Source organism: Eucyclogobius newberryi, unplaced genomic scaffold (genome assembly GCF_026437365.1).
Source record: "Eucyclogobius newberryi isolate DKJ021-1_F unplaced genomic scaffold, fEucNew1.0.hap1 SCAF_12, whole genome shotgun sequence".
Lineage (NCBI taxonomy): Eukaryota > Metazoa > Chordata > Actinopteri > Gobiiformes > Gobiidae > Eucyclogobius > Eucyclogobius newberryi.
The window spans coordinates 15322758-15346653 of record NW_027315746.1 but is presented as its reverse complement, the minus strand read 5'-3'; the positions used below and the strand labels follow the sequence as shown (position 1 = coordinate 15346653).

Genomic DNA, 23896 nt, shown 5'->3' with positions numbered 1-23896 from the left:
TTGCTTGTTTTTTTATCTGAGAGTAGAAAACAATGTATTGGTTTTGGCTCAAACAAAGAAATAATGTCTCGTGTATTCCACTGTATAAAGGTAAAAACATGCTCACATCTACCTTCACTTCATTCATGATGTTTTTTGACTCAAATTGAAATAACACAAGAAATAGAACAAATGTCGCATCAGAGAAACTCACAGCCGTGACAAAACTGTCGTTAAGCCCGACCCTTTTAAAATCTCAACCTCCAACATTTATATTTTGCATTAAACAGCCATTTTAACCACCGGCATTGTTTACTAGTGACAAATCCCCCTGAGGGAATATCTCTGACAAATGGCTGGATTCATGAGCATGTAAATACTTCAGTTGTGGCTCTGCTTTCCCTTGCACAGTCTGGCACAGTGACAGGGGCCCGGGGCCAGTCTTGACATTGTGTAAAAATGCGTTGGCCATTAATCCACTTGGTTTAAACTTCCAGGCGCTGTATTCGTCTTTGACACCCTCGGCCAGGTGACTATGAGACGTCGCAGTGGAAATGTGGCAGGGCAGAGGAAAAAAAAGAATGTTCTTTTTTATTTCTCCTCAAGAAATATCATACGGTGTAAAAAGGTTTATTAGGGTTAAAAACGTATACAAAACAATAGCTATACCGCTCTGGCTTTAAAACAGTCACAAAAATAATTTATTAGCAAAGAATAATTTGTCTACTGAGTATTATTTGACGTTTTATAATTGACATTGTCAGTGGTCTATTTGTAGAGCACAATTCATGCAAAGTGCTTTACAACCATAAAAACATTAAAACTACAATATACAGTAATGCTCAATAAAAGCATAAAAACATGTTAACACAGTTAAAATAGTAAAAAGCTGCTCAAATTCCCTTAGTTATAAGCATAGCTAAACAAAATTTTGAACTTAGATTTAAACACTGCAGGTTAGAGGCCTGTCTTACAACCTTTGTCTGGAAGTTCCAGACCCTCTGGAATTAAACTGAAACACAGATTCCTGACTCTGGGCACCAGCTGGAGGCCGAGATGGTTCATATGGCACTAACATGTCCGAGATGTATTTTGGTGCTAGGCCATGGAGAGACTTGTACACAAGCAGAGCTGTTTTAAAGTCTATTCTCTGAGCCACAGGAGCCAGTGCAGAGACCTGAGAACAGGACTAATGTGATGGTACTTCCTGGTTCTAGTCAGGACTAATGTGATGGTACTTCCTGGTTCTAGTCAGGACTAATGTGATGGTACTTCCTGGTTCTAGTCAGGACTAATGTGATGGTACTTCCTGGTTCTAGTCAGGACTAATGTGATGGTACTTCCTGGTTCTAGTCAGGACCCGAGCAGCAGCGTTCTGGATGTACTGCAGCTCATGAGTGTAAATGGAAATACTATGTCTGTATGTTCACACAATCAGGCATCACATTATTTTATTTTATCTTAAATAAATATGTTGTTGTAATTTTTAGAAAAGCAAATCTAGAATTTAAGTTAATTTGTCGTCCTTGCTATGTACTGTAAGATCTCAACGTCAACAGCAAGACAAGTATCTGTAACAGCCATTGGACCTCTTAAATAAATTGTAAATTGTAAATATTAAATATTGATATTTAGATATTTCTTTCATTGTTTGGTCAAATTAACCACTCAACATCATTAACAATAATCAAATCCAAAGACATTTTTCTTTTTGACAATGGCCGAATTTTTTTTTTAATCGAATAATATTATTGAAATGCAAATTTTCAGTGGATTCTTGGTTATATGCCACAATATAAAATAATTTTCCCAAAAGATTATGCCATTGTCATACAGACCTGCACAGTAGTAATGGAAAGATACCACAGATTTTTGATTCAATTCAGTCACAGGCTCCTTTCGAAAGTAAAATTGAAAATGTTGGCTCTGTCGAAAAACTTGACTTAAGTGAATTTTACCAAACTCCCAAAAAATAGTCGCGAACAGTGCAAACACTGCAAAAGAATTTACAGTTCAGAAAAGCAGCGACAAAAATAAATCAGAGTATGAACAGGACTCAAAGGCAGCGGCCAGTAACCCACAGCGCTTCCAAGGACACGCTCTCTACAGCGCTCCACGCAATCAGCAGCGCTCCCCTTACCCCTAGCCCCTCCCCCGGGCAAATCAAACGACAAATTGTAGGCTTTAAATTCTAACACAGCAGAAATAAACAAAATCCATAAGACACCTTTTTAACATAAGAAAATAAATATCCAAATAGAACTCCATCATAAATCACAAAATACACAATTAATTAAAATGGCCCAGTCTCCTGGTCACATGACATGGACGAGAACGCACCATCTCACGCTATATTGACCTTATTCCGCCCAGCCCACTTTTTCCTCTTTTGGCCAATTATTGTCACTTCCGTTCACACGTTTGGTCCAGCGGGAACTCCGTTGGTTTAAATGGAGAACAAGGAAAAAGTCTCGCCGCTAAAACATGCTATAAAGTAGATTGATTTGTGTAAAATATCCAATGTTCATGTGACCAACAAGTCAACAATGCACCGTTTCCCTGGGAGTCCCAAACCAGCTTTTCAGTCTGTGTCGAATGTATTTTCTCTGAAGGTCGGCAGCCCAATGTGAACTAATACAACCGGAAGAAGGATAACGTCGTATGGTGGCGCCCAGACGGGAATAAGGTGAATATGGGAGGACCAGGAAGTGCACCGGTTTGGCCCATTGTACCAAAGGCGAGCGACAACAGCAGCAGGTGAGTTTGTGGTGAGTTCGCTCCAACTCCCTACAGCGGAGTAACAGCTGGGAAATAGGTTGGGGAAGCGCAGCGCCACCGAGAAAGAGGTACTTTCGGGCCAGGAGAAAGCCGGAAAAGCGTGTCGGTTGGGAAACGATGCATTCTGACGCGTGCATTCTCCACCATTTCTGTCAAAGTTAGTTTGATAGACAGCGAAGAGGCTGCGAGGATCGTTCTCAAGGTCTTTATTTAGTGCATACAGGGAAACAGGCAAAACAGAGCTAGTTACTAGCCACTTTAACTGTGGTTTGAATAATGGTCATGCCAATGTTATCTTTAGGATTGTTTGTACCAGTTTACAGATAATGAGGAAGTACACAGTAACTCAACAGTTTTACGTTGGCCATCATTATTTTCTTTCAACATCTGCATTGTAATATGAATATGTGCACAGAACTATAAACCAAGTATTACAAAAAATAAACACGATAGATTAAAACACTGCATTTTTTTGGAAAGCGCCAAAGTATTGACATTTTTTACACCTTTGTTGGTATTGATGTATCGACATTTGCCCATCAACTGTGCAGAATATTCTTAAATAAATGTAGGTTGACGTCCACTCTCTCAATGCATTCTACTCTCATAGTTTGTTATTTCTGGAAATACTACATTCAAACAATGCCCATACTTTTTCTAATGTTTTTTAACTCATATTACCAGTCAAAACAAGAGACGAGACAGCTTTTATTACATAATTCCTCACGCATGGCCGCTAATGTGCCCATTTATTAATTCTGAATGTGCAGGGTAATGTGACGCTGGCTTTAATCTAGGCCATTTAGTTGACAATTAGCCTCCAGTCCCAGTCAAAGCTAAATTATAGAGATGATCACATTGTAACAGGCTTTGGGAAGATGTCCACTTGTGAGAAATGACTTGTTATAAATTAAGAAACTTTATTAAACCCCTAAAATGAGACGCTTGATTGCGCGTGGCAATACGTCTAACTGTGATAAAGACGATGTGTTATTTTTGTCCATTAAAGATGTTTTATCTGCCTTCACTGGATATTTCCATCAATCAAAAGTGGCAGTTTAGACACATTGAGGCCGCGGTAAGCAAATGCATGCAAGTTTGTGCCCTTCACCCATGACATTGCCTCTCAAAACTACTCCTTACTTGTTGTTGCACGCCAAATACACAAAGTAAAGTTGGTGTCCCATTTAGCGTTTTGACTGATTGATCTGCGCAGCCATATTTTCATCTGTGGAAGCTGCAGACTGACAGAACAAGGTCAGAAGTTACCGAAGGGAGACAGAGATGTGCCCGTAGGTAGCTGCAAATACATAGTAAAAAATAATAAAATACACACTGTGAAAAAGCCAAAATGTCAGGCTCCCCACTGTGACGGAAGACAATCAGCGAGATTACCTGACAACAGACGCAGCTTTGTACAGATTAGCTTTTGTTAAAGGAGGGCTCTTCAAAACAGGTGTAAAGTAAGTGATGGGCTTGTAGCGGCGTCTTTTATCCAAATGGAATACAAAGCTGACAGCTCATCTTGTTCTTGACAAAGGTTGTGAGCAAACTGATGCTAAAAAACAATTTTGAGTTACAGGTCAGGGGAGGTGGTGTTTTAAAGCATCAACTAGGGCTGCAAAATCGCAACACACTAAAATTCTCCATCTGACAGAGATGGATTGGCCTTGATTTAGACTCTGTTGTTTTGTTTGTTTGACTACTAAGTGATCTTTTCATATCACTGAAATGATGGTGTCATAAAGTATATTAAAATATTGCAATCATATTGATATTGCAGTACTTAACAGCCAGTAAGAATAATTATTTCCAATATTGTGCCACCTTAGTATCAATAACGACGGTTGCCAGAAAATATAGCATTGTTGTCAATTTATTAGTCATGTGTTTATTTTAATACATTGACTTCTAATAAGACAGTGGTACACAAGTAATAGCTCATTTACCTCAAAGTATAACTTAGGTAAGAGTGATGTTGCTTGTGTACCACTGTCTTATTAGAAGTGAAATGTATTTATTAAAAAAGTGAGTTTTCCAAATACCAATGCAAGATGTTTTCGAAATATAATGTACAGCCTCATTAGTAAATGTTTTAGTGATTTATGTAGTTGTATTATCTCCTGGAATATATATGTACCAGCAATTGCCAAGAGTCTGCATACTTGATTATTAAACCTTTTCCATTGCTACAGCCACAGTGTGTCAGAGGATAGTGATGTCAAAATACTAAAAATGTTGTTGATATTAAGTAATAGGCCCGATACTCAATACCAATGTTGCTATTACAATGATAATCAAACATTAAACATGATTTGACAATAGACTGACATTTTAAGACAAATGATGTGACTTTGTTACCATGTGGTCTTATGTTCAATTTGATAAATCTCAAGATTATTTTAAAACAGTTTGTTCAGGATTCATGTTCACATTTTGTCTTGTTTAAGTTTTTTTTGTCTTTTTGTAATATTGATACTGTCCAAATGATCTACTTTTGCTAGATTAGTTTCTGAGTTTTACATCGGCAAACCTATCAGAGAGATACATCTTGGAAAGAAAGGTTGAAAAATCTTCATCCAGCAACAGAACAGAGGCATTTTCTAAAGTGATCAGGGTTGAGGATGGGATGGATTTGAGTGAAATTTTCTACATAAGAGAGAGAAAATTGTACAGTGTAATGTACCAGAGTCATGATTTTGGAATTACCATCCTGTCTTTGAACCGATGTCTTTAGTAAAATAACGCCTTTTTCCTGAACAAAACGAGAGATCTGCACCAGGCGCTGATGTCAGTCTTAAAATAAGACGTATTGGATTTTACGAAGGTGATGCAATCAGGGCTTCATAGGGAGAAACAGAGAAACCGCGGCTCCTTTTCTCTTAACAAAAAATATAGATAAGCTTTGAAGCTCCATGTTTGACTTTTTTGTACCTGCTTTGAATTATTTGCTGCATTGTACTGACTTAAGCGCTCTCTGAGGTGGCCCGTTCATGGCGCATCATAAATTACTACAGGCTAATCTCAAAACAAGGATGGAGTTTATTTGGCAGTGAAGACGTCTGACTGTTTGTCCAGTTCTTAACCGTTCCCCGCTGGCTGATGTGCGCCTGCATACGGATAACTCTCTGCACCTCCTGATCTTTGGCAGCAGGAACGACTCATAAAGTACACGTGGGCAGCAGCACCACCAGCATTTTGGGAAAACTATATCAAAAAGCGGCTGCACTTTGAAGGCTCTTTCATGTCGGCACTATTTGTGGAGTTTGTTTTTCCCATATATATTTTCCTAGTCTTTAAAATCATATTGGGTATTTTTCATTATCGCATTCTTCATTCTTTTACTGCTAAGAAAGACGCTCTTGTTGTTTATGTACTATAGTGCTGCACTTGAACTAAGTATATAAGAGGATTTCAAGCTATATTCAATTCATGCTATAATGAATCTGGTGGATTGTTAAGACCCAATAAGTACTGGAAACTAAAATGTAATGTAATTGTACTGTTTCCAAACTATATGTAGTTCACCTTGTTTGAATAACATTGTATTTGCATAAAGGAAAATGTTCAGACATTTCTAGGGGGTCTGCCATGCTTGAGTCCATGGATATGTTATTACTTCGTTCTATTCAGGCAGGTGAAGGACCCTCCACCAGAAAAATTGCAGACTGCACGTTTTAAGTGTTTTGTGTATCAGTATAGCATTGGTTTCTTACATTTGAATCATAATGACTGCATTTGACTGAAATTAATTTATCCACTCTCTTCTACATTTTTTAATAAAGATGTAAATTTGTTTGTATTTTCTTGTTGTAAAACACTTTATATTAACCCTAACCCAACCCCAACCCAAACCCAAACCCAACCCCAACCCCAACCCTAACCCAAACCCAACCCAACCCAACCCAACCCAAACCCAAACACAACCCCAACCCAAACCCAAACCCTAACCCTAACAAATAAACGTATAAGACTTATACGAGCAATATAGTTAATCTGTTTTTGTATACAAGCATCAAATGCAAAGGACAAATATTATGATTTTTCTGATTGTACTTAGCTGTTAAATGTGCTCTCGAGTGCCTTTAGTTTGGAGTCTCGTGTTTTATAACAAAACATTTATTTTTAAATTTAAAAAAAACATTTGGATCTCTGCTGTTTTCCACTGGACTAACTGAGTTTTGGTGCCATTTACTGGATGCAAAAGGAATTTACACAGGTTAATGATAATAAACATGAAAGTTTTCACGGTGATGCTAATAGTCGAGCAGTTGCACTGATCATGATTAGACGGGAGAAATTCACAGAGTCTGGCAATGAACTATGGCGTTAAAAACAGGAGAGGAGATTCTCTGAGCCACGTCACAGATCGTCAGTCATTGAGGAGATAAAGATCAGAGTGTTTTTGACGGTCGGAGGGGAGAGGACTTTCGATCCAGGATTCATCTAATTAACGTGAATGAAGCAAAAGGGAACAATGTGAAAACATGGTTAAAGCTCAAAAAAGTGCATTTAGCATAATGTTTTTTTTTTTATTACCCTAACTCCAATCTGTAACTGCATGTTCACATGAAAGAGCACATCTTCTTTTACTCTGATCGGTTCTTCTGAGTTTCTGATTCTCCTTTCGTTGCCATAGTGACAGTGTAAGCCCTGGTTCTTCTCTCGACCTCTGTCTCACATGTTTACACAGCACTCTGCTCTACAAATTAAACTGCATGTTCTGAAATCAGAGAATGAAATAATGGCGCAGCCAAGTGAAATACTGTAAAATATGAGCTACCGTCTGCTGTGAAGGTAGATATGTACCTATCGGTACATACTTAAGTGTGATGGACCCATTAGGTCTAATCAAATAGTTAAGGTCAAACCAATAAGCACTGATCAGAAGCAACACACACAAACTACACACAAAATTGTACCAACAATTCCTAGTCTTTTTCTTGGGCTTGAACCTTTGTTACACCAGCCTCCATCTTCTCCTATTCTCTGCATTGCCGAGAATTTCCTCTTTCACAATGACATCGTCCTGAAAACTCATTCCTAATCCAGCCAATTCTTGTCACTCTCAAACTAATACCTAATTTTTTATACTTCTGAAAGTAAATTTATCAGAACTTATTCCTCTTCAGTATTAAATCCTTAACTTGAACCACAAAACACAATACTAATGTTTATAAATCCCATTGAAAAAAGTATTTCTTTGTAGTGTTTATCATTTATTTATGGTGACACTACCTATTCATGGTTTTCAGGAAAATTATTCCTTCCTGGTTTGAAAGATTTTGTGAGGACCTTTCTTAATTAATCTTGTTAATTTATGTATTCATTCTTACCAGAAAACGTTTTCTCCTAAAGAGAATCTCAACATCTTCATCTCTGCATCCTCCGAAGTTAAGTTTAGTTTGCACAGTCCTTTTTACAGTGAGGATTAGTGACAGCATCTTGCACATCTTAGAATGTTGTATGTCTTGATTGTCTCTTAAAATATATCCATTTTATGTCACAAACTAATTTAGTTGTGTCACTGTGCACAATGACAATAAAGCTGTGATTCTGATCCTGAGCATACACCACATTTCCATATAATCAAAACCGGCTATGGATATTTTAATATTCAAATGTACATTGTGAAAAGTAAGACAGAAGTTTGTGAGAGAAACTTTTCCAATGAAGGGAAATGTGGGAAAAATAAACTTGAGTGGTGCTGCAGACCAGGATAACTCACCAAAAGTGTCCCGGAAATTTGGAGACAGTCTTAGCCAGTGGTTCAGCAGAAGGACTTGTCTGAATTCTGTGACGATTTATGATAATGAAGGAGAGAGGTAACAAATGCAGCTGTGTCTTCCCAGGTGCACTGAATTACTGAGCCGCTACAATTAGACAATTAATAGTCAATCATTCTCTGTGGGGCCAGTGAACACGCTGAGCGGAGCCAGCCAAACCTGTCAGCATCAAAACAGAAGAAAAACATCCAGGAAAACACACACACACAACTCTACAAGTGAAGGATAATCCAGCTTATCACGGTGCTGGCATGAAAGAGATAATCAAAGCTAATTATTGAAGAAAAGAAGATGTCATGAAGTAAAGAAAAATATGTATTGTGAAGTGGTATTAAAGCTGTAACTTTTCTGTTGGAGGGTCCACCACCTGCTTGTCTCCATGGTGATTGCTTTGCCTGGAATGTTACACAGTATGGAAATAAACACACATCTCCACGTAGACAAAGACGTAGACAAAGTTGTTTTTCATAAACAAAAAATATCTGTAATTGAATAAATGCAAAATTGTGAAGATTAGTAATACGACCGTACTGTGGAATATTCCAGGGAAAACAATGACAGCTCCATGACAACAAGCAGGTGCCAAACCGTCCATTAAAGTCTGGATTTCGGAATTATGAAAAATGTGTATAAATGTAAAACTAAATAAAATTGAATTAGTATAATCTCAAAAAAGTCTACAACTGTTGTGGGTTTAGTGGAACTGTATTTAAATGTTTTTATTGACATGTTCTAATCGTGACTAATATAACTGATACGACAGACAAGAGCATGTTCTGATTCATCAAGAAAACATTTTTAAACTGTCAAAATTGCCAAAGCTTGGTGATTGGTGTCATGTACTGTGTCTGTATGAAAAGACACAGCATTTCATATGATACACAGTAATGGGTAAAAGATTAAAAAGCAATATAAAACCAGCAGTGACCACAGAAAATACAGGAGGAGCTTCATATTCAAACACAAAAGCTTCACAGAGAGAAAGAGAGTCTGCAGCCGCTCACTGCACTCTGAAAGAGACACCGCACCATCATTTCAATACAACACTGTAAACTCACACTGCAACTTAATGGCCTTGTGTGACATGTTTTTTAAAAAGAGCAGATGTAGTAAATAGGGCTGTCTAATCAACTGAATAATTGTGATTACCGTATTTTCCGGACTATAAGTTGCACCAGAGTATAAGTTGCACCAGCCAAAAAATGGAAAAGAAAAAAACATATATAAGTCGCACTGGAGTATGAAATGCGGTTGCAAGTGAGAAAATAACTAATAATATCGCTAGGCCAAAACTATGAAAAAAGGTGCGAGTTATAGTTTGGAAAATACGGTAACATGATTACTCTATTTTCTCAACAACAAAAGAAGTCTAATTAAAAAAAAACATTATTATAACAGGTACATTTGATTATTTTTGGGGACTAATGACTTCCTCGTAGGTCGAACCCTTGTCAAATATCATCCTGACAACGTGCCTTGCGTGGTAATGCATATCGAATTGTCGCTAATATTGGAAAGATATGTAAAGTATCTTCTTGCTCTATCTTCAACACACTTATTTCAAATAATAGTCATTATTTCTGCAATGGACTTAAAACGTTTTAACAAGACATTAATAAACATGGATGAACACTATTCAACTACTTTACAGAGACTCCTTAAGGCCTCAAAGGTTTGTTATTGCGACAAAAGGCTTTGTAAAAACAATGCGGTGCAATACAGTGAATGGGACATATTTGTTCAGTGTCCAGGACAGTTACTCACAGAGCACAGGGCACGTGGCTATCACTGCTCTGGCACTGTTATAAATGCCACTGTGGCACGGAGCAGAGTGTTAGCGGCCAAACCATTTTTCAGGTGAGCTCATTTGAATATAGGAGGCAGTTTGGGTGCCCGGCTCCTGGCCCAGATGTGCAAATTACTGCCAGCACGCTCCCAGCTCAAGACGCTCCCAAAGGGCGACTTTATTACCTCACCATCCTCTCAATTTATGACACAACAGCAAAAGGGTAAATTTCTAATAACCCAGTCCGGGCTTTTCTGACACTAACGAGCGGCTGCAGTCCTGGAGCTACAATTTACTGTCAGTCACACAAAGCCCCCTCCTTTCTCTCCAAATTGCTTCTTAGATGCTTCACAGTGAGGCAATTTGATGCGGGAAAATGCCGGCCACTGTAAAAGGTTGGGAGAAAGCAGAATGTAAATTAGAGTCGGTCGCACCAACACGCACATGCAAGCGGATTTGGGAGCAGATGTACTTTTGAAATTATCTCACTTCAAAGAGGCTGATGGGCCAAGGAAAAATAAAAGATTCACAGCATGGCGCCATCTCGTTTGGTCGGCCAAAATGAGGTATGCTGATTTTAAGGTTTTGCCTCTAACTAGCCCATTGAGACCAGGCCCTTTTCATGGCACTCTGAAAAGTCTGCCAAAACTCTCAATAATTGTGGAGGGTTAGCTGAGGAAGCCAGACTCGGGTTATCTCAGTTTTACACAAGAGTATACTCGCTAAATGCTCTAAAAGGAAACCTGCTTCAAAGATGTTCAATGCAACTTTTGTTACAGATCTGGATGTTTCTAAATACATTAACTCTTGGCTCAAAGTATATTGGAAAAGTCTGGCGTACACGCTGAGGCTCAAGGTTGTTTAAGGTAAGTGTGCCTAAGCCATTGGTGGGATTTATTGTAAGTCTTTGGTGTCTTGTGGTGTTTCCCATGAGTGCTCTTTGATCAATGCTGGACTCTTTGGAGATGTGTGGGTGGACATAAAACAAATAGTGTTTGGCCCATTGCAAAGAAAATGTTTCCGCTTGTTCCCAAGTTTTGCTTCATTCTATTTTCGACATTTTCATTTTGAAGGCTTTGACATGAAGTATACGGCATGAAGCTAAACTGAGGGAAAAAATGGCTTTACATTTTTGAAATTGTCCCTATGCGTATGTCAGAAGTACACTAATGGAAGAGGATTCATGTGTTACCTTACCATGTGTGAATATTTTTCAAGCACAACCATCACCACTGATTTAACCTTTGACCTCCACATGAGTATTAAAGTCCCCCCATTAAAAGGGATAAAAGAATAAAGTCAAAGGGTCGAAAGAATAAAGTCAAAAGAATAAAGTCAAAGCCGATCAACTACAGTATGTAGTTGAGGAGAAGGAGAAGAAGGAGAAGGAGAAGGAGAAGGAGAAGGAGAAGAAGGAGAAGAAGAAGAAGAAGAAGAAGAAGAAGAAGAAGAAGAAGAAGAAGAAGAAGAAGAAGAAGAAGAAGAAGAAGAAGAAGAAGAAGAAGAAGAAGAAGAACAAGAACAAGAAGAACAAGAACAAGAAGAACAAGAACAAGAAGAACAAGAACAAGAACAAGAACAAGAAGAAGAAGAACAAGAACAAGAACAAGAACAAGAACAACAAGAAGAAGAACAAGAAGAAGAAGGTGTTGGAGCTTCAACTAGTGAGCTGATCTGAGCTGTTAATCAAGCCCTTTTCAAATTACTTTACAGTCACAAGCAAGCATTATCCAACTGTTTTTCAGTTTGTCCCTCACCTTTTGTTGAAAATCAAACACATTAACAGGACCATGAATGCTGTATTAATCATGAGAGTTTTCAAGTTCACTCTCATTGTTGTGGTTTTGTCCTCCTCAGTCATAGTTTAAAGTGTACTGCATAAAACTAAAACTGTTACCAAACCTATTCTGGGATAGTTTTCAGTCAAGTCAGTCAACTAGATTATTCCTCTATGTCTCTCTTCTATTTTTTTTTTGCCTTTATGTGGTGTCAACTGATAGTAAGTTTAATATGTATACTCATTATAAGATAAATTAAAATACCTCCTAATTTTAAGGATGCTGGAAATATTTTTAGGGGTGCTGAAGGAAAGTGGCTTCTGGTTATATTCTAATACAATAATAATTATATTCTTTAAACCTATTAATATGGAAATAACAGTATAGGAACTAAATATTGTAGTAAATTGCAAACTGTTCAAAATTCATATCAAAAACTTGAAAGCGATTTTTCTCAACGGTAAGTGTGCTTATTTGTCCTCACACAGACTCAGTTTCTCAATATGATGTCTAAGCACTAAGAGTGCACTTAAATACCTCTTATATGCTCTGCTATCCGCTCCCTGGCTGCACACTGTACCAGCTTAAATCATGTGTAACATTCCCACACTGCACAAATAGTCTAATTACCAGGTCCCAGTGCTGCCTGAAAACTGCACTTTGCATTTTTGGACTTTGGGAGGGAGCAGCTGTAATCAGAAAATTGCCAGTGGTGCCATAGACCTCGTTTAAACTGTCGATGAATGTGCTGAAGCGACTGCACAGTCAAAAACATGATCTCACAACAGAAATAAAAGTCCATGTCAGCAGGTTTTCAGCACTGCATGGGCCAAGGACTGGCCTAGATTACACTTTTAGTCATTTAAATTAAGTTACATATGGGCTGAACCTCATTCACCAGCCATTTGATATACAACAGAAATACAAAGTACAATTGAATCGTTAAAATAACTATTTCTATGTTGAGTTGAGAATGCCAGAATTGAACATCAAACAAATGTGAAATGATTTTAACTTTAATCAAACTCTGCTTCCCGCCTCCTCACCTGCAATCTGTGCCAGAGACCATCCTGGTTTAGTCTTGTATTATTAGAAGAGTGAGTTTTTCTGAAATGCAACACATCTACAAAGTTCTTAAGACACATTACTTGTGATGCATGAGCCTACTGCCTCCTGACTGACGATGGGAGCATAAATGCAGGTTAGTGCTGTGTAATTAAGTCTCAAAGCGGCTACCAAGTGCTACGACACAAATCCCACATTCATATTCACAAGGGAAAATAAACTGCACTGCTTGTTGTTGAGAGAGGAATCTTTGGAAATAAATATTCTATGTGGAAATTATCTTCATTTAGATGTATTTAATTTTGTACATTTAGTCTAAACTGGATCCAAATGAAAACCGTTAACCAAGAAAAGATACAATTACAAATAAAAAAATAACCTATATGCTTTGATTTATTATATTGATATTGCATATTTATCCATGTATGTTGTTTTACAGGTGTTGTGATCTGAACCAATTTCCAATTCCAAGCACAGATATTTTAAAGAACTCGCATTTCCTGTTTACCTTTACCGGGAGCCAACAGGAGACCACAGCAGTGCTACCAACCGCTTATTATCCAATGATCAAATACTTGTGGCGGATCGGATATTCATTAATAACCCTCAAAGTGGCGCGTCTTTCTTTGTAAAACGGAACTCTACTTGTAGTTTGGTTCAATGCCGCTGTGTAAACACGGACATAACAAAAGCAGCTGCCACATGTTGGGTTACCTTGAATGTACCTTCAACTGTCCTGTATCATGTCATGTATGTATGGACATCAACCTTCAACTGCTAACCAACTCTTAAAAATCACTTTAAAGTGTTACTGTCTTTGAATCAGTGACAGATCCAAACATGCATAGTAAGAGGTATTTCTAAAAAAAAAAAGTGTTAAAACTTAAACTAGTAGCCACTCATTCTCGGCATTAATAGATATTTGCTCAAATATGGTATTGCGTATTGTGTATATCATACTCTGCTTGGAAGTTTTTTTCTCCTGCTTTGCATTAATAATAAATGGCCAAAAAAACTTAATCTGCCTTAATATTCTGAGTGGAATCCAGTTTATGTACTCCCAGTGAGCCCATACCCTTCAAGTGCAGGGATTGTGCAGAGCAGATAGCCATGACAACAGCCCTAAAAGGAAACACTGTATTTGAACCAGTAATTGTGTATATTTTATAACCAAATGTCCACATACACATACCTAAGTACAGTATGTCACAAACATTTATCATGATGCTTAGTGTCATCTCAGCATTTTTTTTCACCTCCACACAAGAACAGCAGTGAAACTCAACTTATCACAAGGGCTCAAAACTCTATTCATAAGGGTAATTACTGCTTGTTGTCACTGCAGGCCCATACACGCTCATTGGCTTTTGTTTCCTCTTAAATACCAAAGGAAATCAGGAGACATAAGAGCGCATCTGCTTCAGTTGGTATTTACTCGACAGTGACAGTCTGCGAGGCAGACTAATGAAATGTTTGCTGCTTCTAAATCCAAAAGTAATATTACCGGCAAAGTCATTCAAAGGGAGTCGTTTCCATAGAGACAAATACTGCTCAAATGTTATATCTGCAAGTGAGCCACTCAAACAACAATAATATTTTTACACCCATCAGGTGAATGTTAATGAAGTTTACACTTAAATAATAATTTTAATCCACTGAAAAAGAAGTGTCAACTATAGTAATAAGCAACTAAGTGAGTGTTAGTTTCAAACTGGAATGAATCAGATGCTGTACGAAAACCACAATACTGTAGGTAAACAGGAGTGTCACATGGAGGTATTGTGGCGTCCTCGTCTCACTGTAAACTCTTTGGACCGCATGGGCCAAGCAGGTCGGATCACCACTGACCCTTCTCACCTTGGACATGGACCACTTGAAGCATTCCCATCAGGCAGGAGGCTACGGTCGAACCAGACCAGAACCTCCCGCCACAGGAACAGTTTTTCTCCTCTGCAGTTGGACTCATGAACCCTTCATAACATCTTAATCCCTTAATCACTTTAATAACATGTCAACAACACTATATTTACACTGCCAGTTTTGCAGTTGTTCTGTCCTTACTGTACTTCTTTTTTAAACACCTCATGCTTCCATGAATGCCTTATTTTACAGTTTATAGTTTATTTATATTACAATTTGCAGGTTGCACTATATTGCTGAAGCATGTTCACAGTTTGTGAACAGTTTGTGACAATGATAATAGAACTGATTCTCTCTGATCCAGTGGTGGCATTTGTTGCTTTCAGCATTATTCGAGTCCATGATGTGGTTTTGTCGCTTGTGGTGGTCAGATATGGCAAGCGAGGTCCAAGGAGTATAAATCAGGAAGAAGGGGCCTACAAGTCACACGTGTGGGATGCAGTCCTGAAGAAGGCATCAGATTAGGGGCGTAAGTTTCCCCTTTAGTCTGGACACGTCACAACGCCATCACATGACGCTTCTGAGGATGGCAACAGGAAGCAGGTAGACAAAACACTCCTGATGACAAGAATTGTTACTCCATAGTTAGTAAATTAAAGACAGAATGAACCTTCACCAAAGATAACCACAATAGCTGAAAAGTATCTATTTTGCTAGGTGTGATCCATGCATGTTGACATTTATTATGGATATGTTACTTTAAATGTCAATTCTGATTAGGGCTTGACAGATAATCGAAAGATCGACAGATCAAGATCATCAATTGAGTGGGTTTTTTAATCAACAGTGCACAGTTGATCCTCTGTCAGTAAAAACATATGGCTTTGAGCAGAAATATGAATGTTATTTGTGCTAAATGGCACAGATTGTGTATGTTTATGTTCATGAAATCATTACTAAAAGCCATTTTTACTTACTAGTTACAAAAATCATGGTTTTGTTTTTTTCCATATCCTAATTCCGATGAAAATTAAATATTGAACAAAATTACAACAGCATTACATCTACAGTAGCCAAAGAAACTCATCTCTCCTACACTTCTACCGCACGTGCAACTTCCAAGAACATTCAGCACCATGGACAGCGATGGATATAACACCTTAATGCAAACTTCACAGCAGCCAATCAAACTGTGTAAGAACTTCTGACGTAAACAAAGACATGTTAAGACATGACGTGTAGAGGAATGCATGTTATAAATAATTACAGGTTAGTTTCACTTTCATTCAGTTATTTACAGTTTAACTAATGAAGCAAACTGTAACTTTAGAGCTCTGAAAACAATCATTTATAGTTGCAATGTTACTTTGATCACTTGGGATTGTGTTACAGATCCTGCACATGCGAAATATAGCTAGCCTTGTGGTGCTAGGTGGCTGGTTAGTGTTTGCTATAACAGGTGCTAAGCTACGATAGCATTTAGACATCAACAAAGCGCACTGGATCACCTACACACCACTTACTGCACTTTACTACACCGCGTGGCTTTACTAGAGGCTGCCAAAAAGCCATAATTCAGCTGTCACGTTGCAGACATCAGGTTACAGGCAAACACACATCTGTTTAGCCGGGCCTGCTAATAAACATATGTTCCAAGCAGCACGCGTGATGAATCTGGACATTTTATGAGCCACTGCTTAGTCTCCACGAGCGCGGCGTTGCCACTCACCGAGGACGAAATAGGGCAGCTCGGTGTTCTCCAGGTCGTCCACCACCACCACGTCCCCGGGGAAGTCGTTCCTCACGGAGAACAGCAGCTTGGGCTCCGAGGCCGACGGGCTGTGCATGATGCTCAGGTCGTTTTCCCTCAGAAACGGCAGCGCGGACACCGTCACGCTCTTCATCTTGCACTCGGTGTCCTGGTTCTGGTCGTCGTCGCCGTTCAGAGCGCACACGCGAGCCGCCTGGAGGAGCACGAGGAGCCAGGCGAGGCGCGCGGGCAGCCTCGCGTTGTTGTTGATGCTCGCCATGTCCGTGTAGTCGCTGCAGCGTTAGCTCTTCTTCTTCTTCTTCTCCTCCTCCTCCTCCTCGCCTGTTCCTCGCAGGCTGGTGCTGATGCTGCTGCTGCTGCTGCTTGAGCCCGTGCGCGGTGGATGAGAGCCGCCGCGCCGTGACTGAAGAGGCTGTGATAGGCTGCACCGGCGGCGGACTCTCACCGTGCGGGAAACAAACGCCCCTTGTCTTCACAAAACAACTTTGATCACGTGTTTTCGCGGGTAAATACGCGGGTGGATGACCACGTGTTTCTCTTTGGGTCGTCTTGCGCAGCCGTATGGCCCTTGTCCTTCATCCTACTTGTTTAAAGAATGTCACTGCTTTTAATTGATGACATTTCTTCCCATTTTGGTTGCTTTCTTGCACTTAAAAACATACCCAAAAAAAGTGAGTAGGCTTGCATCTCCACAAACCGGACTCATAATACTTCATTTGGCTATAAAATTCACAATATGTAAATTAACAATATCAAATTTTTGTGTTACAATTAATTTGAGTAGAAAGGATTGGATGTTGAAATCTTTATTTGCTTTCCCTTACAAGACTAGTAATTTTACTGACATAAGCAGCCAGATAAATAAAAGTACTTTACATTATTTGAGTATTTTTGAGTATATTGAACTGATATTATTAATTGATGCCTTCTATGATCACTAATTATTATCGATTGGTTCTTAACATTATATTGTAACTTGAATAATCATGATAATAATATTGATTAACCAAATCATTTTGACATCCCTACACGCCACCACATACTGTTACGTACTGTTACTGTAAAATATGGTACCATTCATTTATTTTTATTTTCATCACAATTAGATCAATACGTTTGTTGCTGTGCTGGCATGGTTGTAAAATGTTGGCACCTTGTTATTCCAATCCCACTTGTATAATAACGGATGATACTGCAGTCATTACTTTTCAGCTTGAATTTCATCCCTCCATGTCCCACATTCAACCTCCTTTTCTATCATTTGAGGTGCTCACCCCATACACTCCTGAAAAGTGCTCTGTGCTTTTAGGCCGATGACCCCATTTTACTGTAAGTGATCGATTAACGCTCTAAATGGCTCTAATGGCCCAGTCCGGGTTACTAACAGGACACTCAACTCTAGTCCCCTGGGGTCCAATCAATGCCAACTAAGTTTTTATTGTTAAACAACCTGATTTGTGCATTTGAACAACTGTTGGCCTTTCGAAATTATATTAGACCTATTTTGTTAGGATTTTTACGACAATTCAGACAAATGAAATAGCTATACTGCTGCACAATATCACAGTCCAATCAATTTGAATTGGTATAAGCTGCAACTATTTAGATAACAGAATGCCCACTACAATGAACAAATGATTCTATCTTTTAATTGAAAAATCTAGTGGTACTTGTACTTAAGAGTGTAGACCTCTACAAACATGTTCTACAATGCATGGGATTCTTGTAATAGTTTATCAGTTCATAATCTGGTCTGATCAAAGGTGAATGCTCCTGGAGTTATTTACAATGAACAAATTCTATTAAAAAAAACATTCACAATTTGCAATACTTATGCCCTAATAAAATACAACATCAAGATACCACACGCATTTAAGACGGATTGAATGCCTAAGTTGCAGCTTTACTAATACATAGGAGCAACAAATCATGGAGGAATTCATATGCATGGAGCCTTCAGTGTGGTAACCCAGCAACAAATCATTTTAATCTCAATGCATTTTGTTGATTGTCATTTGGATGCAAACCCTGAAGAGTTTTTTTTTTTATGTCAATTTGACATTTAAGCAGCTTTGTGCCTTTGTCCCTCTTCCACGCTCATCTGAAAATATAGGGCACTACTTTTTATGAGTAGAACTGTCTGTTGGATTAACATTAGCACACATAGTGAGCATATGAGAACTGGATGTTGATTGAAGATTGAGGAGATTATACTGCAGTTTGTCCAGACTTTGACATATGTGGTATTAAGGTTTGAAGGTCATTTTACAGTAAGTACATTTTTATTCTTGACTAAACTGCAGTGCTGCATGGAAGATCATTTTTAAATTATGTTTGTTCATAAACAAACAAAATATTTCTATTTTGATGCAACAAAGCCATTTGATAGTAATTTGTTATTATTAACTATATTCAAGGTTAGATTGAATACATCTGAACTTAATGGATAGTTTTAACAACCAAAATGCAGATGGTTTATGCCACGGGTTTTGTCATGGAATTAGACATACACCGATGCTATTCCTTAACACATAGAGAACACCATTCAACTTAGAATATGAAACGACACAGAAATATCAGACATTTGTGTGGCATGCATGGGAGAAAACGCGGGGACTGATCACGCAAGCTGTGGTAAGCAGCCTGCGTGATCCTCCTGCGTCTCACCCCGTTTTTTCCCATGCTGGTTGGTTTTATTAGATATTCTGGAATAGGCGGGTCACATTTCTCATTGGTCAGCCTCACATCAAGGCACTTGGTATTTTCCCGTAGAGATCAAGCCTGCAAGGGGGGGTGCAACTCCCCCCCTGGGGCAACATTCTTTGGCCCATCTTTATGAAACCTTCACAAACAAATGCAGTTTGTCACACACCCGTTCTTCTCTTAGACTAATGATGCAGATAAAATATCACTATTATGCAGATAAAATACATCACAGAAATATAATCATATATTCACATTTTATCACAGGTTTGTTTTCAAGCTATTGTTTTTTTATTTACACTCCCCAAAAGTGCTCAGTTGTGGGGTTTAAGGAATGACTTTGCAAACTAAACAGCCAATCAAATCAATAACATTGTTTAACATGAGAAAAATTGAACAAAAAGCGCTCCATATTCCCCTCTGATATATATAAAAAACACAATAAATCAGCAAATATACAAATGATTTATAATGGGTTGGTCGATGGACACGCGAGTGCTAATTACAGCATGACCAGGACCAGGAAGTGGATGCGGGGCCTCATTAATAAAGCTACAAATACTTTATAGGCCGCCCTCTGCACTAGACGTGGTATTTATAAAACTTCCACTTGGTCAGGACAAACTGTGGCCATCTTGTATCATCTGCATAAAGTCTGCAGAAACGTGGAAAAGATGACATTTGTGGAGAAGTGGAGAAGTGAAGAGAGTTGATGCAGGAAATCTTCAGCAAATACAATTAATATTTCCGCAATTAAGCAGATGTTGAAGGACTGTTTATTCCACTCATTATTCTCAGTAACACATGACACATTTGAACCAGTTCGCCTTCGTACACGAGCACGTCCACTTGCCTTGTCCTCTTCCTCAGTCTGAAGGCGGTGGCCATGTACAGTCTGTGACCCAACGCAGAGGATCCTCCTGTGGATGGAGCACATGAGAATCAGAGCGTCTGATAGAGCTTCATGTGTTCTCATGTGTTTTGTCCCTCAGCTGCAGATTCAAGTCTCTCTCATTCCTTTCATTCTTTCAGGAGGGCATCTGTGTCTCTCATGCCCACTCAAGACCCTCTACTTTGACCATTCAGACCTCCGCATGCATGTAGATATGTGCTATATGCCAAAACAACTATAGCTGCAAAGTCTGCCTGGATAAAATTGCTTCTAAGCTGTTAAGACACAATTTAGTCTGTCATTTTAAAAGTCAAATTGAGTTACTTTTATTTGTATGTGTAATTCTTACAAAAAAGTTCCCATAGAGTCGAAGAAGCCTTTATCCGAGATTGATTATCACATTCTGAATACATCCTTCCCATGTTTCATTTCATCCTTTCCTCTCTTATCGATTTGGACGCTAAATGAGCATCTGGTCTGTGCAGGCAGTTGTTGGTGGCAAGTAACAGGGACAGTGGGGTCTTCCGTGTCACATGAACCTTGGAAGTGCAATCAAACTCACGAGGAGTGGTTCACAGTGAGCTGATGGTTGCAGGGCAGAGCACTCAAATTGTACAGTTAATGGAGAAATGGCAACCGCCAAGGGATGAATTGGTTTACCCAGGAGGTCATGTTGTAGCCACAGATAGTATGAGTAAAAACAAGTGTGTGGGCGTCTGTGCCATTACAGATGGGAAATGGACATGAACATGAGGTCCACAATTATAGCCACAAAGGAACCAGGATGAAAGAAAAAGCTGCTCTTAAAATATAGAAATCGTGTGTGGTTTAACTTCTTATTTTATTCACACTAACACAAGACCTTTTCCTGGTTTCCATTTTATCAAGTTCATAATTAACTTACAAACATTTTTTACATGGGAAATAGATTCTTTTTTCTATGACGTTTCTTTGCACTAATCCTATCACACATTAGATTATTGGAAAGAAATACACTCAAATCCAAGCACCTGCCATTATTATTTTTTTTCCTTGTAAATTAGTAAGTTTTGTATTTTCCCCCAAAGAGTATGTTGTGAAAGCAGGACTGTGTGACAAAAATGAATCCACTGTAATTGATTCATGTGAAAATGAATGATGTGCCAAAGAGGTTGTGAGAGCGACTTAAACAGATTTAAATACTTACTCTCTCCGTGGTGTTAAAATCAGTTACCCCAGCAACAAGGTTGATACTGGTGCAGTCAGTTTATCCACGAGTTCAGCAACACAACTTTAAGCTGCAGTTAAAGAAGAATGTATGTGCTGATTCATTGAAAGGAGCATTGTTAACAAATTGAAAATATAAAAGTCAGAACTTGCTGTAAACTATTTAGTATCAACCATTGCAGCACTGATTGTACAGTGAGATGTTTGTTGTTTGGAGACTGTCCTTCACAAAGAGTTCAAGGCCCAGTTGTCGACTTGTTTACTGTTGTCTGTTTGAATGAAAGAATGAATCTATTTTCCCACAGATAAGACGGGTTTGCTTGCAGTCCTGAGAGTGAATTCCCTTTGCCTTATCGTTTAATTCAGAAACAATTAGCGCTGATTACATCTTTGTGAGCGCGTTTGCACATTTTTACCTGAAATGATCTCGTTTTAGAGCGAGAACGACTGTAACGCCAGCTGCTGCGAATCAGTGCTGCTCAAGTCTAGCGGAGATTCTTATGAAGTCCCCTGTGTTTATGATTAAAAGCATGAAGAAAGAAGAAACCAAGAGGGAATGACAAAATGGCTTTCCGACTGCGAGGAGTGGAAGCAGCGGCGATATTGTGAGACCGCGCAATTGCCGGCTGAGATGAAATCCAGATAGATAGGCTTGCATGACTTCTCCGAGGTTGGCGCTGATAATCAAAAGATGTGGAGGGGGGAGGGAGGGTTAAGGGCGGGAGCTTGGGATATGGCAGAAGAAAGACAGTCAGTGAAAGGGCCCACATACATCAGGGACCGAGACTAGCAGGTGCAGCGGTGGCAGAGGAGGGCAAAGCCAAGCCCTGATCAAGAGAAAGATTCCACTGTTTAATCTTGGGAGTCTCTTCCCAAACTGGCCGAGATTTGGCCCTCGCCTCGGCTTTTCTGTGATCAGGGGCAAACACATTCATCTCCTCCTCTCCCTCGGCCCCTCCGACGCTGCGTGGGTTGCAAAGTTGATTACATCCCCAGAAAAGGCCTTTGTCATCACGCGGCTAGGAGCTCCGACAACTGCTTCAAATCATAGCGCAACCGTTGAGGCTTTTCCCGTTCCTGTTCCACTACCAGCATGTGAAGTGAACGCGGCTCTCCACACAAGATTATGAAAAGCGGGTAACCTCTCTGGAAGATTAGGCTGACGTAAATCTGAGCAGCTTCATGCATGTGGATTTGAATGGCTCTTGAGAGGACCCTGTGTGGGTGGATTTATGCCATTTGGAAAATTTGTGTTTTTGTTTGCGTGGCTTGCTATTACCATTGCAAGAGCTAACTTTCACAAACATTTGGAGTTAATGTTCAAGAAAAATGTTCAAGAAAAAAAAAGACCAATAGTCACATGACACCAAATGTAATTACTTGCATAGTTTTATAGTTTGTTTGTTTATTTATCAGGGACAATGCACCGAAAGCTTTTGACCTTCACAAAAGAGAAAAGATTATTGCAAATTGACCCATTTTCACCCACAATAATTTTAATATTCAATTATAACACAGTCACTCATTCAGTAATTCCATATTCCAGACACAATGGATGTTTGGATAAGGAAAATAAAATAAATGTACAGAATAGCACATTAACACCTCCAGTTTATCAATAGGACAATCCTGTCTTAGATCATGTCTGCCTTTTGACACAGGGTGCATATGTGTCTTTTTTATTTAACCAGCTTTATTTATTGGCTTGAATGACACATATTTCAGATAATGAAATAAAATAAGATTTATTTTATACACACAGAAATTTCCCATTCTTTATTTGTCTGAACAAAATTACTTTCTTTTTTGCATTTATTTAAAATGTATTTCATAGAGTGACTGTTCAGATTATTGATGAATCCATATAAAGGAAAACAATGTAAAACTTTGATCATAAGTGAATCTGCTTTTGCTTTTAACATGTTTGTTTGTTCTGATGAGCTTTCCACATCGTAAGCACAGATTTTACCCAGGGATTTCCTATCTCCTCCATTGACCGTTATCTGCCAATAAGGCCAGTACAGGAACCTCTGGCTTAAATCCAATAGTTTTCAACAAACACAATGTTGACAATGACAACGAGGACATTCCTAATTAAATTTATTAAAACGGCATATAATTAGAGCACCACTCCACTCCATAATATTATACGCAAAACTAAATTTAAACCACCCTTTTGTCCTGAAACGCTATCATGAGTTTTGATCAACCCACTTACCACTTCTTTTTTGAATGAATTGTCTTTTCACAAATCTTCTTGTGGTCAGCAAAACTTCTAACATTCGTTTTTTA

At 38.8% G+C, this 23896-nt stretch overlaps 1 protein-coding gene across 3 annotated transcripts in view; it reads right to left on the bottom strand.

The window, feature by feature from the left end:
* The window catches only part of astn1 (astrotactin 1), a 371670-nt gene extending 354527 nt beyond the window's left edge, over positions 1–17143 (bottom strand). For all 3 annotated transcript variants that reach the window (XM_072440945.1, XM_072440947.1, XM_072440948.1), the window contains exon 1: positions 16762–17143. In XM_072440945.1, coding sequence (XP_072297046.1) covers positions 16762–17062 — 301 coding nt within the window. In that variant the 5' untranslated portion in view covers positions 17063–17143. The remainder of the gene's footprint in view (positions 1–16761) is intronic.
* Positions 17144–23896: the final 6753 nt, after the last annotated feature.